This window comes from Vigna unguiculata, chromosome 2 (assembly GCF_004118075.2).
Source record: "Vigna unguiculata cultivar IT97K-499-35 chromosome 2, ASM411807v1, whole genome shotgun sequence".
NCBI classification, from domain to species: domain Eukaryota; kingdom Viridiplantae; phylum Streptophyta; class Magnoliopsida; order Fabales; family Fabaceae; genus Vigna; species Vigna unguiculata.
Genome location: NC_040280.1, coordinates 28,756,041 through 28,769,668, shown reverse-complemented (window position 1 = coordinate 28,769,668; position 13,628 = coordinate 28,756,041). Strand labels below are relative to the sequence as shown.

The 13,628-nt window shown below is 29.4% G+C and overlaps 1 protein-coding gene across 1 annotated transcript; it reads left to right on the top strand.

The window, feature by feature from the left end:
* The first annotated feature begins 3,263 nt into the window (after window positions 1–3,263).
* On the top strand, window positions 3,264–4,050 carry LOC114173133. Its single transcript, XM_028057370.1, has one exon. The coding sequence runs from the start codon at window positions 3,355–3,357 to the stop codon at window positions 3,841–3,843; it is 489 nt and encodes a 162-aa protein (XP_027913171.1). The 5' UTR covers window positions 3,264–3,354; the 3' UTR covers window positions 3,844–4,050.
* The last annotated feature ends 9,578 nt before the right edge of the window (window positions 4,051–13,628 follow it).

The window sequence follows — 13,628 nt, the reverse complement described above, 5'->3', positions numbered from 1 at the left end:
ACCAAGACATAAAAATAAACCCATGAAACTAAATTAATATTATTCTAGGTCTAAACATATGAAGAAAGTACAATTTTTTAATGTGCAACTATCAAAATTAACATGAAATCTAATATTTAGTACCATCTATTTCTACTTGTTAAATTAACTTTGAAATATTTCTGCTGTAAAGATAATGTCTAACTTATAAAACTTAAAATAAGTCATAAAAATAAAATAAAAAGTGTCTTGGAAGCAACTTTTCTTTCAGAGTTCAAAGAGTGTTATCTTATCAGAATCTTGTCAGAGATTCTTGTATGAGAGTAGAAGTTACAATGAACTCTTAAATAGTATGCGTTAGAATAAAACATAAAAAAAATATATTAGACCTTCATCATAACATAACCTTTATTATGAAGATGGTTTAATAAATTAAAAGTGACTATGAATTAAAACTTAAATACAAATATACTAATTCATATTATCATTTTATATAATGCCTTTAATATATATATATATATATATATATATATATATATATATATATATATATATATATATATATATATTCTGAAAAATGTAATGTAAATTTAAAAAATCGCCCGCGTTAGATTTAACAGCTAGATTGTTTTCACAAAGTCAAATGATTAGTTATTCCAATACCTTCTCGTAAAAGAATGAATAATATATTTAAGGTATAATTTCTGATTTGGTTATCCAATTTTTTGATTTATTTTAATTTAGTTTTCATATTTTTGTTAATTCAATTTAGTATTCCAATTATTTAAAAGGGTTTAATTCTATCATTTTTGTTGAGTTGGAATTAATATTGTTTTCGTACAAAGGATACGTATTAAGCCGAAATTATTTTATTTTTCATAAGTGTTCTGTACGGATACAATATTAACTCCAACTTAACGGAAATGACCAAATTGAACATTTTTAAATAATTGGAATACTAAATTGAATCAACAAGAAATATGGAAACCAGATTGAACTAAACTTAGAGTACCAAATAAATAATTATACCTATATTTAAGGTTAAATATGTTTTTTGTCTCTTAAGTTTCAATGAAATTTGGAATTAGTTTTTCTTTGAAACTCTGGCTCAATTTAGTCCATCAACTTTATAAATTATAGATTTAGTCTTTTTAACTAAACTTTTATGAAGATTATTTGACATTTCAAATATGTTTAAATATAACATTTGAGTTGTTTACAACATTTAAAAAAAATATTTTCGCTTAAATGTTAGCTAAGATGTATTTGAAATGTCAAATAAAATTAGTAAAATATAGTTAAAAGAACTAAATTCACGTATTTTTAAAATTAAAAGACTAAATTGAGTTAAAGTTTCAAAGAAAGACTAATTCCAATTTGGAAAAAAGTTATTTAACCCATATTTTAATTTTTAATAATAACATTGAAATCACTTTTAAAAACCGATCTAATGATGTACATGCATCTTAAAATATTAAAAATAAATCGATTGAACTAATAGAGCAATGAATTTGTTATGGGGTCAGAGTTTTGAAAAAGGTGTAAAAGGAATATGATTTTGGAAAAGAAAATAGAAAGTATTGCGAAGTGGACCAGGTTTCACGATAGAGACCATGATTGAGTGGGGAAGGGAATGAGTGAAGAAGCTTCATGGTATGGTTTGAGGCTGGGTCACGTAATGACCATCATTATTAACATAACAACCAAATATTATAAAGGAAGAGAAAGACAAGTCCTTTTGAACAACATCATGGACCTCCAAAAAAAAAAAATCACTTCACTTCAGATCCCCACCCAGACCAACAACATAAGAGGAGGCACTATTGTACTTTCCCTTTACTTCCTTCACAAGAATTTCTTGATTAGATTAAGCATAACATTCAACAAATAGTGAAGTAAACGAATAAAGTTAGGTCTTATTCTTAACTCCTGTACCATGTTGCTATGTTGGTGTCACTGTTTCAAAATAAAGGATAATAATAATAACCCATTTTATTATTTCTACATATAAAAAATATTGGGTCCTCATAAAGGAGCAAAATTGTATCAGGAATGGGTTATGGTGCCTGGTGAGGCTGCAGGGGGTTCAACCCAGATCACCTTACGCCAGATTCTGTCGGAGTGTTTCTGCTTCTGCAATCTCACTTTATTATTTATCAATTCTATTTTTTTATGTTACACTTTATCAATTATTGTTATTATTGTTTTATTTGTCTGGTTTACGATTCCCTCTGTCTTTTTCTCCACGTGGCTTCCTAGCTGCCTTGCAGCGAGGCACCATACACTTCTCCACCTGCCACGTCTTCTTCTAACGCCAATCTCCACACACTTTGCCACTCCAATTATATTTCAACCTGCATAATGTTACACACGTAAACATTTCATACTCTGCAACATCTTCATCATCCACCATCAAATTATATAACCTTATTCGTCAAATCAACAACATTAACATCACAACAAGTATAGTGCTGTGCTACCTGGTAAACTGTTTCATATGGGAGCATTAATATTCACCAAACTGTTGTCTAATTTTTTCAGCGTGAAATCGCGAAAAGCGGGGATCTATTCCTTCCTTTTACCACCAACTGTTTGTTTTATGTTTTTTTTTTTTATTTTTTAACAAGGAAGAAAAACAGAACACTAAAGTCGGTCTGCCGAATCTCTCAACATCGTCATTATGAAAAAAAGTGCTCATAATGCACATAGCGACTAGCGAGAGAGCCAGAGATTTATTTTCACGTGTTGGAACAATAGCAAACGACAAAAGAAAGAAAAGAAAGAAACACGAGGCATAGTTTATTTCGTGTTATGCTTCTGTGGAATGCAATGACGTGCTACGCATCATGCATATCCGAGTTGAGTTCCCTTCTATGAGGTTAAGATTAAGTAATGATGGGATTCTTTACTAAAGAAAAAGCACTAGATACTGTTTCTGTGTGGAGGAAGATTTATTGATTATTGAAGGTTTGGTGTGATTTTAAGTTAACAGGAGGTGAAAAAAAACACCGCCCCCACGAGATTTCACGTGATGTGCTTGGTCCTCACACTTGATTCAAACTGAGCCAAAACAAAGAAGGGAGTGGCATGAGTGGTAAATACGTAGAGGATCTGGAGAATAGGGTCAGTTTGGCACACTAATGCGAGCAAGTACTACAACCTGTCAACACCAACTTACAGCCTGGAAAGCCATTTGCACTGTTCCAAAATTGCATAATTAAATTAATTCTAAATCCCACGTGGCAAAGTACTCCATTTCACTCCCTATATATATTCTCCCTTCTTTTTCCCCTTTCTCCAAACAAACAATTACCACGATTCCTGATTCCTGATTCTCCGCCCTCACCGAGTCGCACCCACCGGGCTCACTCACTCATGGGAAACTGCAACTCCTCCGATTCAACCCAGGTTGCCACGGCCAAGCTTATTCTGCAAGACGGAAAGTTGCAGGAGTTCTCCTATCCGGTGAAGGTATCGTTCTTGTTGCAGAAGTACCCAGCCTGCTTCATATGTAACTCCGACGAAATGGACTTCGACGATGTCGTTTCGGCCATCGACGAGGACCAGGTCCTGCAACCCGGTCAGCTCTATTTCGCGCTTCCCCTCAGTCGCCTGAATCACCGCTTGCAGCCTCAAGAGATGGCCGCATTGGCCGTCAAGGCCAGCTCAGCGCTCATGAAAACCGCCGATAAATGCGGCTCTCGCCGCAAACAGATTTTGTTCTCTAACGAATATGACTCTAACCCTAAGCGCGTCTCTCCCGCACTCGCTGCCGGGGCCGGAACTGTACATAGAAGAGGAAGGGCCGCCGCACCCGCCGGGAAGGGGAGGTTTGCGGCGTTGTTGAGTTCCATTCCGGAGTAGGGGTAGTTTCGGAAGAGAATATATGCGCGGGTGATTTTGTTCTTTTGTACATAAAAAGCTTTATTAAAAGAAAAAAAAAATAATATAAAATTTTGGACATTGTAGGGTTGTTTTAGGAACAATGGAAAGGAATAGATTCTGGGAGAGTTGGACCAAGTCATGATGGATATTCATTGATATACCCTTCTATTCTGCCTCCTTATATTATTAACACGAGTTCCATTTTAGGTTTTGACCGCAAAATAGTATATTGCAGCATGAAAATACGTATTTATAGGCCTTTTCATTCATACGACATCAAATTATTTTGGTTACAGAAAATATTTATCTATTCACACGGTCAACGATTAAGCTCTACAGGAAAATTTGACTAATTAGTTTCAGTCATACTTTTTTTTCCAAGTCTTTTTTTTTTTTTTATTTCAGAAATTCGTATTTTTTACTTAAACCAATAAGTTGTTGGTTAAGAATGGAATTATTGTTAATTAATTTGTTTTGATTTAATGAAAGTAAGCCCTCTGGTTATACATTAAATAGAAGTTGAGAGGGGTAAGATTATGCAATTACGATAAAAATTGGATGTGTTGCGACAAAAGTAGAAGGTGGTATGGTAGTGGACAGCATAAGAAACAGAAAGAAAAGGAATGGGGTGAGATTGCGAGAAGGATGGTGAAATGTGAGAAACGACGGAATAAATAAGCGAAGGTGGTTATGATTGAATGGGTTGACGAACGTAACCTTATCCTTATCCAATCCTGGGGCATTTGTTAAAGGTTAAAATCCAAAGAGATGAGACAAAGAAATATAATTTTGCGTGTAATGTGGTGTTTCCTGGTTTTGGAGTTTTCGTATGGATCCAATTCGTATCTTTGATACTGCTATACACAATGAACAGAAACGAAATGGGTGAATTGAAGAAGAAAATGTGGTTGTAAAAGTGAATAGTGGTGGAGAAGCACGTAAGGAAATGCATGCTGGACCCAACAAAAGGAGTCAGAGTGAGCAGGTTGGGGGGCTTAGGTGAGTACTGTTTTTGTTTGTTGGGTTGTGGAATTGTTTACAGCTGTAACAAGCCTGGTCGTACGGTAACAATAACACCAAAAAATCGTATCGATTTGGCTTCGACTCATCATCATCATCACTCATGAGTGATGGCATATGAATGTGTGCAGTGTACGAATGGGTCCTGAAACCAGTCTAGCCTAAGGCAACGGTGACTCAATCGAAATCAATTTCAAGAATAGACGTTTCATAATGTTATGCGTAGATTGTTTTGTGCATGGGTTGTGTAGAAATGTGCAGTGTGTAGAAATGTGCAGTTCCGAAAGAAGGTGGAGGGATCGTGGGAATAAATGGTAGCATGGCGAGAATGGGAAATGTGACTCGTACTGCTGCTACTACTACACTCGCCCAACCTGAATATGGTTGGTTTGAACTTTGGACCATGCTATTTGGTTTTCGCCCATTCCATACTTGTTCTATTTTGGTTATCTCTGTGTGGACCTCGTTCCAAAGTTTGGCTCAAAAATTAATTACATATTAGGTTGTCTCTAATTAATTTCACAAGTTTAGGGCATGGACAATGCTCTCCCTTCTACAACTGTCATCTCATCACCCATGATTTATGACTCCCCTACCCTACCCAAACGCCAAATCAAATTTAATTTCCAACAATATATGTCCGCATACCATAAATATTTTCAACACCACAAAATAATATCATATTCTACTTTTATATTAAAGGCTTAATTAAATACTATTTTACTTCCTATTTTTTAGTTTATTCAATTTAATTTAATTTTTATTTTTTCGTTCAAATCTTAATTTTCGTTCATTTTTATCAATTTAATTTAATCTTTTTAGGTGAGACCGTTTAAATAACAACATAGTACACATAGTAACTCATTTCGTTTGAGGTGGCCTATTTTATCTTATGTGTCTTTGAAAAACAAAATTCATCATCATGGAAGAGGAAGAGCTTGGTGGGAGACGGTGGTGACATCAACAATATCATTAGACGACATTGTTAGCATCGACTCTGATAGGATTGGGAATGGACTATGTTATGGATGTTGAAGATGATGAAAGAAATTCTAGCATTTTAATTTTTTTAAGGAAGATGAATTTTGATTTCTTAAGACAGGTAAGATAAATCAAGCCACATCAGATGAATTGGTCATCTATTTACTATGTTGTTAACTATTTAAATGATTATATAAAAAAATAATTAAAAGTACAAAAGACTTGATTTAAAAAAATTAAGACTAAATTTAACAAACTCAATAAAAATATAAACTCAATTAGTATTTAAATTTAAATTAAATTAAGGATTCAAATTTTTAAATAACATACATCTCCTCTCTTTATGAAAAAATAATTAATCAGTTAAATCATTTTAAAAATTGTCCGGTAACACGATGCAGTCCTCTTTTATACCTGCAAAATAAAGCTTATACACTAATTCAAAGGATTTATAAATGTGATTACCTAATAAAGAAAAATAGATAAACGTCAATAGGGTGATAAATGTCTCACACGCCCAACGCGTGTGTCGGTGTGGTATATTTTTTAAAAATTGAGACAGCATTGAGCGAAAAGTGGAATGCGATCTACGTAACATAATAACAAGGTAAAATAGAACACACGTTTGATTTAAGGTTACGTCTTAGATGGTGGTGCACCACACACCATTGTTGTGGGTCTCTAGCTTTTATATTATTGCACAGATGATAACGACAACCAAATAGGAAACGGGACTCACATGCTCAGTGAAATCTAATTAAATTTCACCTAGTAGAGGAAAGTATACGAGAAAAGTGATATATAGAGTAAATGTTTGCTATTTCTGATTATTATTATATATTGGATGCATTGGCTGTAAAGTTCAGTAGAACAGGTAAGATGAAGTAATTATTTATATTAATTAATGTCCAAAATGTCTACCTGTTTATTGATTCAATTCTCGAGACAAGGTTAAAGAGAAGAAAGGAACTTTTATTCTCTCGTTATTATGAGATTTTCTAAAAGTGAATTTTTATCAAAGTTTCTTGTGGGAATTGTGGGTCAGCAAAGTTTTTAACTCTTTTGGATTAATCAAGTGTGGAGGCAGCTGCTATAATGACAAGACAACTGTGTTTGCAAAATCAATGACGGTGTGACCTTTTGCGAAGTTTAATTATATTTGGCAATGGATGTTATATGTAGGTAGAATGTTTGAATTTGTTCTCCTTCAAATTAATAAATTGTAGCTTCAATACTCTCTTTTTCTTTCAATAATGTGAATACTGACTCACATATGCTTGGGTGGGTTCCATCTTTATTTTAATTTGTACCGTAATCAACCTCAAATAATTGCAAGACTTTTTGTGTTTAAGTTAACTCTAAAGCATGACTGGACTTTAGTTCTCTAGTAATATCCGAATAATATGAAATTTGAAACATGTGTAATTTTCAGTAGAAAGATAACACTTTCTAGTAAAGATAGTGTGGTGTTGAGTCCAATTTTATCGAGGCTCAAATCAATAAAAGGCAGACTTGGTAGACATTTATGGAAGGTTATACAAGATATATAAGGGGTTGAATAGTAAATAGGACAATAATATTACTATTCTCATTTTTTGATCTCATTATTTATTTTCTGAAGTGACTTATTATGTATCATTTATTATTTTAAAGGAGAAGATAATAATACATTAATCAATAACTCACACTAAGTTACGTTAGAAAGTAAATGATGAAAGTCAAAAAATGGGAGTGATGACATCATTGTTGTAGCAAATAATAGATCTTTAAATAAGATGTTAAAAAAAAAATAAAGGAAAGAAGAGGAATTCAAAGAAAGTGAAGAAAAACAAAGATAAAGAGACGACTGATCTAAAAATCATCTTTCTGGAAACATTCGATATGCTAACAACCATTTTTGATGTTTAAACCTTTATTAGTTGTTTATTTAGGCTTTAGGTTTGAGTCAACGAGGGAAAGTTGAAGGCAACACCTATGGTTGGACTTTCACTATTCCAGCAAAGAAAGGTGGTGTGGGTTAAAGAAGTTTTCATTGCAAAGGAAAGCCAGATAAATCATTAAGCGAACATAGTTAAATTTGTAGGGTTGCAGTTGGAAACTTGATGAAGCAAGTAGCTGTTTTCTGTGTGCTCATATTCGCCCATAATAAACCACACACCACATATTGTCACCTACGAAACACTTTATAGTTATTTAAGGTGTGATATATATAGAAATCTAAAGTGCGACAAATTTACAACGGATTTCTGAAAAATAGAAATTATATTGGATTCTATTATTTTATCACCAAACCTGTGATTATTTGCATGCGATGGAGAAAGAGTGGAAGAAGAAAATAAATAAAAAAATCCATAAATATTTGGTGATCTTCCAAGTTGATTCCAGAAACTCGAAGTTTGAAATTAAGATGCAAGAAAAGATTGTCAAACTCCATTTTGATTCAATTGAGCTATCATAGGTTTCGCTTTATTCTAATGTTGCCACTTGCCAAACAAAAACATTAAAAGTGTAAGTTGAGAGAGTCAAACATGTCATTTCATCATGTTGGTCAATGGTACGATTGTCAATTAACTTTACGTGTATATTGATGCACAACAGAATAAATTTTAAAATTATTCATTTTTTTTACACTATCTACTGAATAATTAAAATGACGTGGAATTATTATAATATTTTTAATATTAATTATGATTATATTGGTGATAATCGAGAACATATGAATCATCAACATAACTTAAGTGTCATTTGAGTGGTCTTGTTTTATACAACTATTGAAGACTTCATCAATATAATGGTCTCAAACCGTTTAAGCAAGACAATTTCATATAACATGTTATGTCTTTCTCTTTGTCAAAATCTCCTTCCACATTCAACAAAAATTAAAAAAAAAAAAAAAAACCACTGTTTATACAGTGTATTTAATTCCATAAAGTGAACAGCTACTAAGTTTATGACACCAATACATTGCCCCTTTTAATATGTTCTCCATTCAAATTAGATATCAGCACGTATCCTCTAATCTCCACAAATCATGATTAAAGAAAGAGAGCGGAGACAACACCAAATACACAAAAACGTAAATGTTGACGCAAGCATAAATAAAATTAAAATGCCAAAATTCTACTAAGTCTGATGGTAGAATATAATGATCACACTATATTAAACCTAAAACTATTGTACCCTTCACCACATAATCCCTCCTTCAATTCACCGGTTATAATCGAGGAAGGTATTACATCTCAATTTTAATCTGATTTCTCATCAGGGGTCCTACTTTATCAATTTACCCAAATCATTTTTTCCCCACGCATATGCATATTTAATATTGCTCACGAGTATCTTTAAGCATTATTTAAGAAACAGAAATACATGTTATAAAGATATAAAAAAAATATTGAATAATAAGTTATTATAATGATTAATTTATAAATAAAAATTATTCGTAACTAAAAGAATTTTAGAAAATTATAATTAAATTATTAAAAATTTTGTTACCAAGAAAATTGATTTTTAAATTGATCTTTAAAATTATTTATTGTTTAAGAGTTTTTTTTTAAGTGTACTGATAAAAGAATATTTATGTAAAACTAAACTTTTCTGTTCTTTAGCAGGGAGAACCCTTTATAACATCTCAATTCTCTAGTTTTAATTCTATTAAAACACACAAAAATATATATATTTATGATATATAATCCAAAGTAAAAGAACATAAGAAAAAACAAGCGTTTACAACAATTAATAGACTTTTTTGGTTTTAAAACTCAAACAGTCATTCGTTGTCGTATTAAAACACATCCTAATAAATTATTTATTCCAAATAAAAACTAAAAGCTGAGTTAACTAGTTAATTCTAGAAATATCATTTTTACACTATGGTATAAATATCATTTTAGCGATATTGATTTCCCAACTTTTGTGGTTTTAAATCCTTGCCCCTTCTATATATATTAATTTCTTTTAAATTTATATCATGAATAAAATAATAATTATCTAATTTTATTTATTAAAATATTTTTTTAATATATCATATCTATCACATCATACACAATTTTTTATCTCAAATTTATTTAAGTCATACTATTTTTTTCCTTAATCCAAACAATACTATAATTCTTTCTCTACTATTTCTTCAAATGTCTCCTCAATTCAAACACACCTAATTGTTATGAACAAATAATACTCTTTATCATTAGAACTTAAAACTTTTCTAATTTAATATTTATATCACACAAAAATATTTCAATAATCTCATTTTAAAATTTGCATCATCAATTGTTTTGTGAGGTAGTTCTGATGCGCTGATTCTCAATAAAATCCATCTCCTAACTATAAAAAGCTTTTCCAAGAAACGAAAAGTCAAAATTAAAAACTGAAAAAAGACAAAGTCAATAATACGAGCAATAAGTTAGAGAGACAATAAGATTTGAAAATGAATAACCAGTAAAGTAAAATTTTGTTTTATATATTACAATTTGAATCTCTACATTTTTTTTCAAATAATCCTAATGAATTAGGAAAAAAAAATTAACCTTATTTTCATTTTAATAGTTTTTCAAAAAAAATTCCTGTTTATATAAATAAACATTTTTTTAGTTAATCCACAATTTTTTTCTTTTCCAGATAGACATCTTTTTTTATTTATAATATAATAAAAATTTAGAAGCAAAAGAATTACCAGCAGCTATTTGAAAACTACAATTGTTGTTAGTACCCTATAAAAACTATTGAAATCGACGCAAAAAGTTCACCAAAAACCTATTTATATTGCAATAAAGGAGTATAAATACAATATGTTTTTATTTTAATTTATATAACTATGATATAATTTAAATTAAATAAGCCGTTGCTACAATTTTGCTAATTTATTAGTAATTTTATTTGTAAGAATATGATAAAGATTTTAATTTTCAAATAGTAAACGTTCTTACATTGTTAACTAATTATAATATTTTAAATGAAATATTTAATTATTCTTTATACAAAGTCAATAAAATTTTTATATATTATGATCCTTATAATTTATCTTTCAAAAAAAAACTGTTTACAACTGAATCACGTTATAGAAATCTATTTTGTTAATAAATTAATTAATTTAAAAGAAATAAATTCAATATTTCTAAATAAAATTAAGGTTTAAATATTATTGATATTTCCACCTATTCAAGATGTACATGTTATAACCCTCACTCGTAGGGATGTACATGTTTTTCGGTGAGTAATTTTTGAATCTATTCCAATTTTAATGGAAATCTTTTCATTGATAAGATATGGGTAATATTGAATTTTTTGAATTGGATATCGAAATGTAAATGGTCATTTTTTTTTTCATCTATCGCCCTAGCATTCGTTTTAAGTTATTAAAAAAATTTAAAATTTTATATTAACTTTTTCTATTGTATTTTGTAACTTATTTTTAAGAAAAACATTTACTATTTTACTCTTTTTTATTATGATTTGAACTTTACTTAATTATGGCAATTTACTCAATATCAACCGATATAAAATAACACATTGAGGTAAGATACAACTTGAAATAAATTAATAAAATAATTGATAGTTTATAAGTTAAAAGTAAATCATAGAAATAAATTAAAAACTATTATATATATATATATATATATATATATATATATATATATATATATATATATATATATATATATATATATATATAACCTTTATTGTGTATACCAAAAAGGATTGGTGATGGATATCTGTTCCTTCAAGCCCATAAATTAGGGAGGCTTGAGTGTTAAGAAATAATTTTCCAAGTTGGCCACTTGAGTGTTGATAGTAAAAGGGAATGAAAAGAAAGGTGTACACATTACTGTATGTAGATATAAGTGTTTGAATTTGCACATGACATGCATCATCAACACCATCACTTTTTCATTAGTGGAGTTGCCTAATGGCTATACCTATCACTCACTCACCACATCTTATGGATCACAAATTCTGGCTGCATTTCATCATTAGCTCCTTTATTTACAAAAATCTGCATTCTTATTTCCCACAAACAATGATTCTATGACACACAATTAAATAAAATAAAAAATACATGCATCTATTATTTGTGATAAAATATACACACAGAAAAATGAGTTAAAGTTTTGTTACTCTGATTTAAGAACATTCCTTACTGATTTTATTTTGGGTTAAATATATTTTTATTTCTGAAAATTAGAATTAGTCTCGCATCAAAATTTTGGTCAAATTTAGTGTCCTAACTTCAGAATTGTGTGAATTTAGTCGTTTCAAACAAAGTTTGTTAAATTTATTTAACATTTCAAACGCATTTCATGATAGCATTTGAGATGTTTAGACCATTCGATACAATTTTTGCTTCAATATTAACTAAGAAACGATCATGAAACGCATTTGAAACGTCAAATAAACTTAACAAAGTTGGGTTATAAGGACTAAATTCACGCAATTTTGAAGTTGAGGGACTAAATTGGGCCAAAGTTTTGAAGAGAAACTAATTCTATTTTTTATTGAAAGTTGAGGGACAAAAAACATATTTAACCCTTTTATTTTCTATAATTCAATCATCAAATCTTAAATTGTCTAACATATTATAATATTGGTGAAAGTATAAATTCTTTAAAGATATTGTTCAATGGATTAAACTTTGTTCAAATCAAGTAACTTTAAAGATAAATAAAATTCATTTCAAAAAAATCTTAGTAATATACATATGAAAAAAGTTGGTTCTTGTTTATCAAAATTCACTAAACAAATATCTTAATTTTTCTTGGCTGAATTGGTAAAATAAAGTGATATTTTATTAATCGTATATATTATTTAAATAATTTGTATATTTTTACTTTTAATTTGATCGAAGAGGTAGATGAATACTTTTGAATGTTTAAATTAATATTAAGAGAAAGTCGATGTTTTTAAAATGAATGCGTTGAATTAATGTGATTAGCGTAATTAGAGTAGAACTTGTATTGAATAATAAATTCATTAATAATTCAAGTTTTACTCACTTCTAGATATCACTTAAATGAAAATTTTAATTATGAGAAGTCAATAAAAATTCTTGAATGAATATTGGTCAGGTATATGAAAGCAATTATTGTGACTTCTTATATTGTATCAGTGAGACCAAATTTAAATATTGAGTTAAATATTAATATCAGATGAACTTGTTTAATATGTCTCTTTTTAAAGTCATTGAGTCATAAGTCAATTTGGAATTTCTTAATTGGAAACCTTGATTAAAGATAGAAATGTTATCTATAATTAATCTATGATTATAGACTTGATTGTATAATTATAGACGATGACAAAATTAATTTGATATTCAAATTTTATAATTAATTTTAAATACTCTAAGAATATATATATATATATATATATATATATATATATTTATTTATTTATTTATAAAAAATATTATTTCATACTTAAAGTTAATTAGGTGTTAGTAGTTATATATGTTTTATGAGTAGGCTACGTTTATTTTATTAAAGTTTTACCACCTTTAAAGGCTAGTTTGTTCTTTAAAATTGTGTATTTTAATTTGTAAATTTAAGTGAGAGAAAAATATTAAATATTTAAAAGTAAGAAGAGTGAATAGGGATGTCAAAAAAAAAATATGTATTCGCGGGTATTCACGGATAAAATCCGCAACAAATTGGAGATAAATATTATAATCAGATATATGTGGGTAAAGGGTTCACAATTTGTATTCATGGATGCTTATACCCGCTATACTCTAATAAATTAAAACATAATAAAAAAATAAACGTGATTAA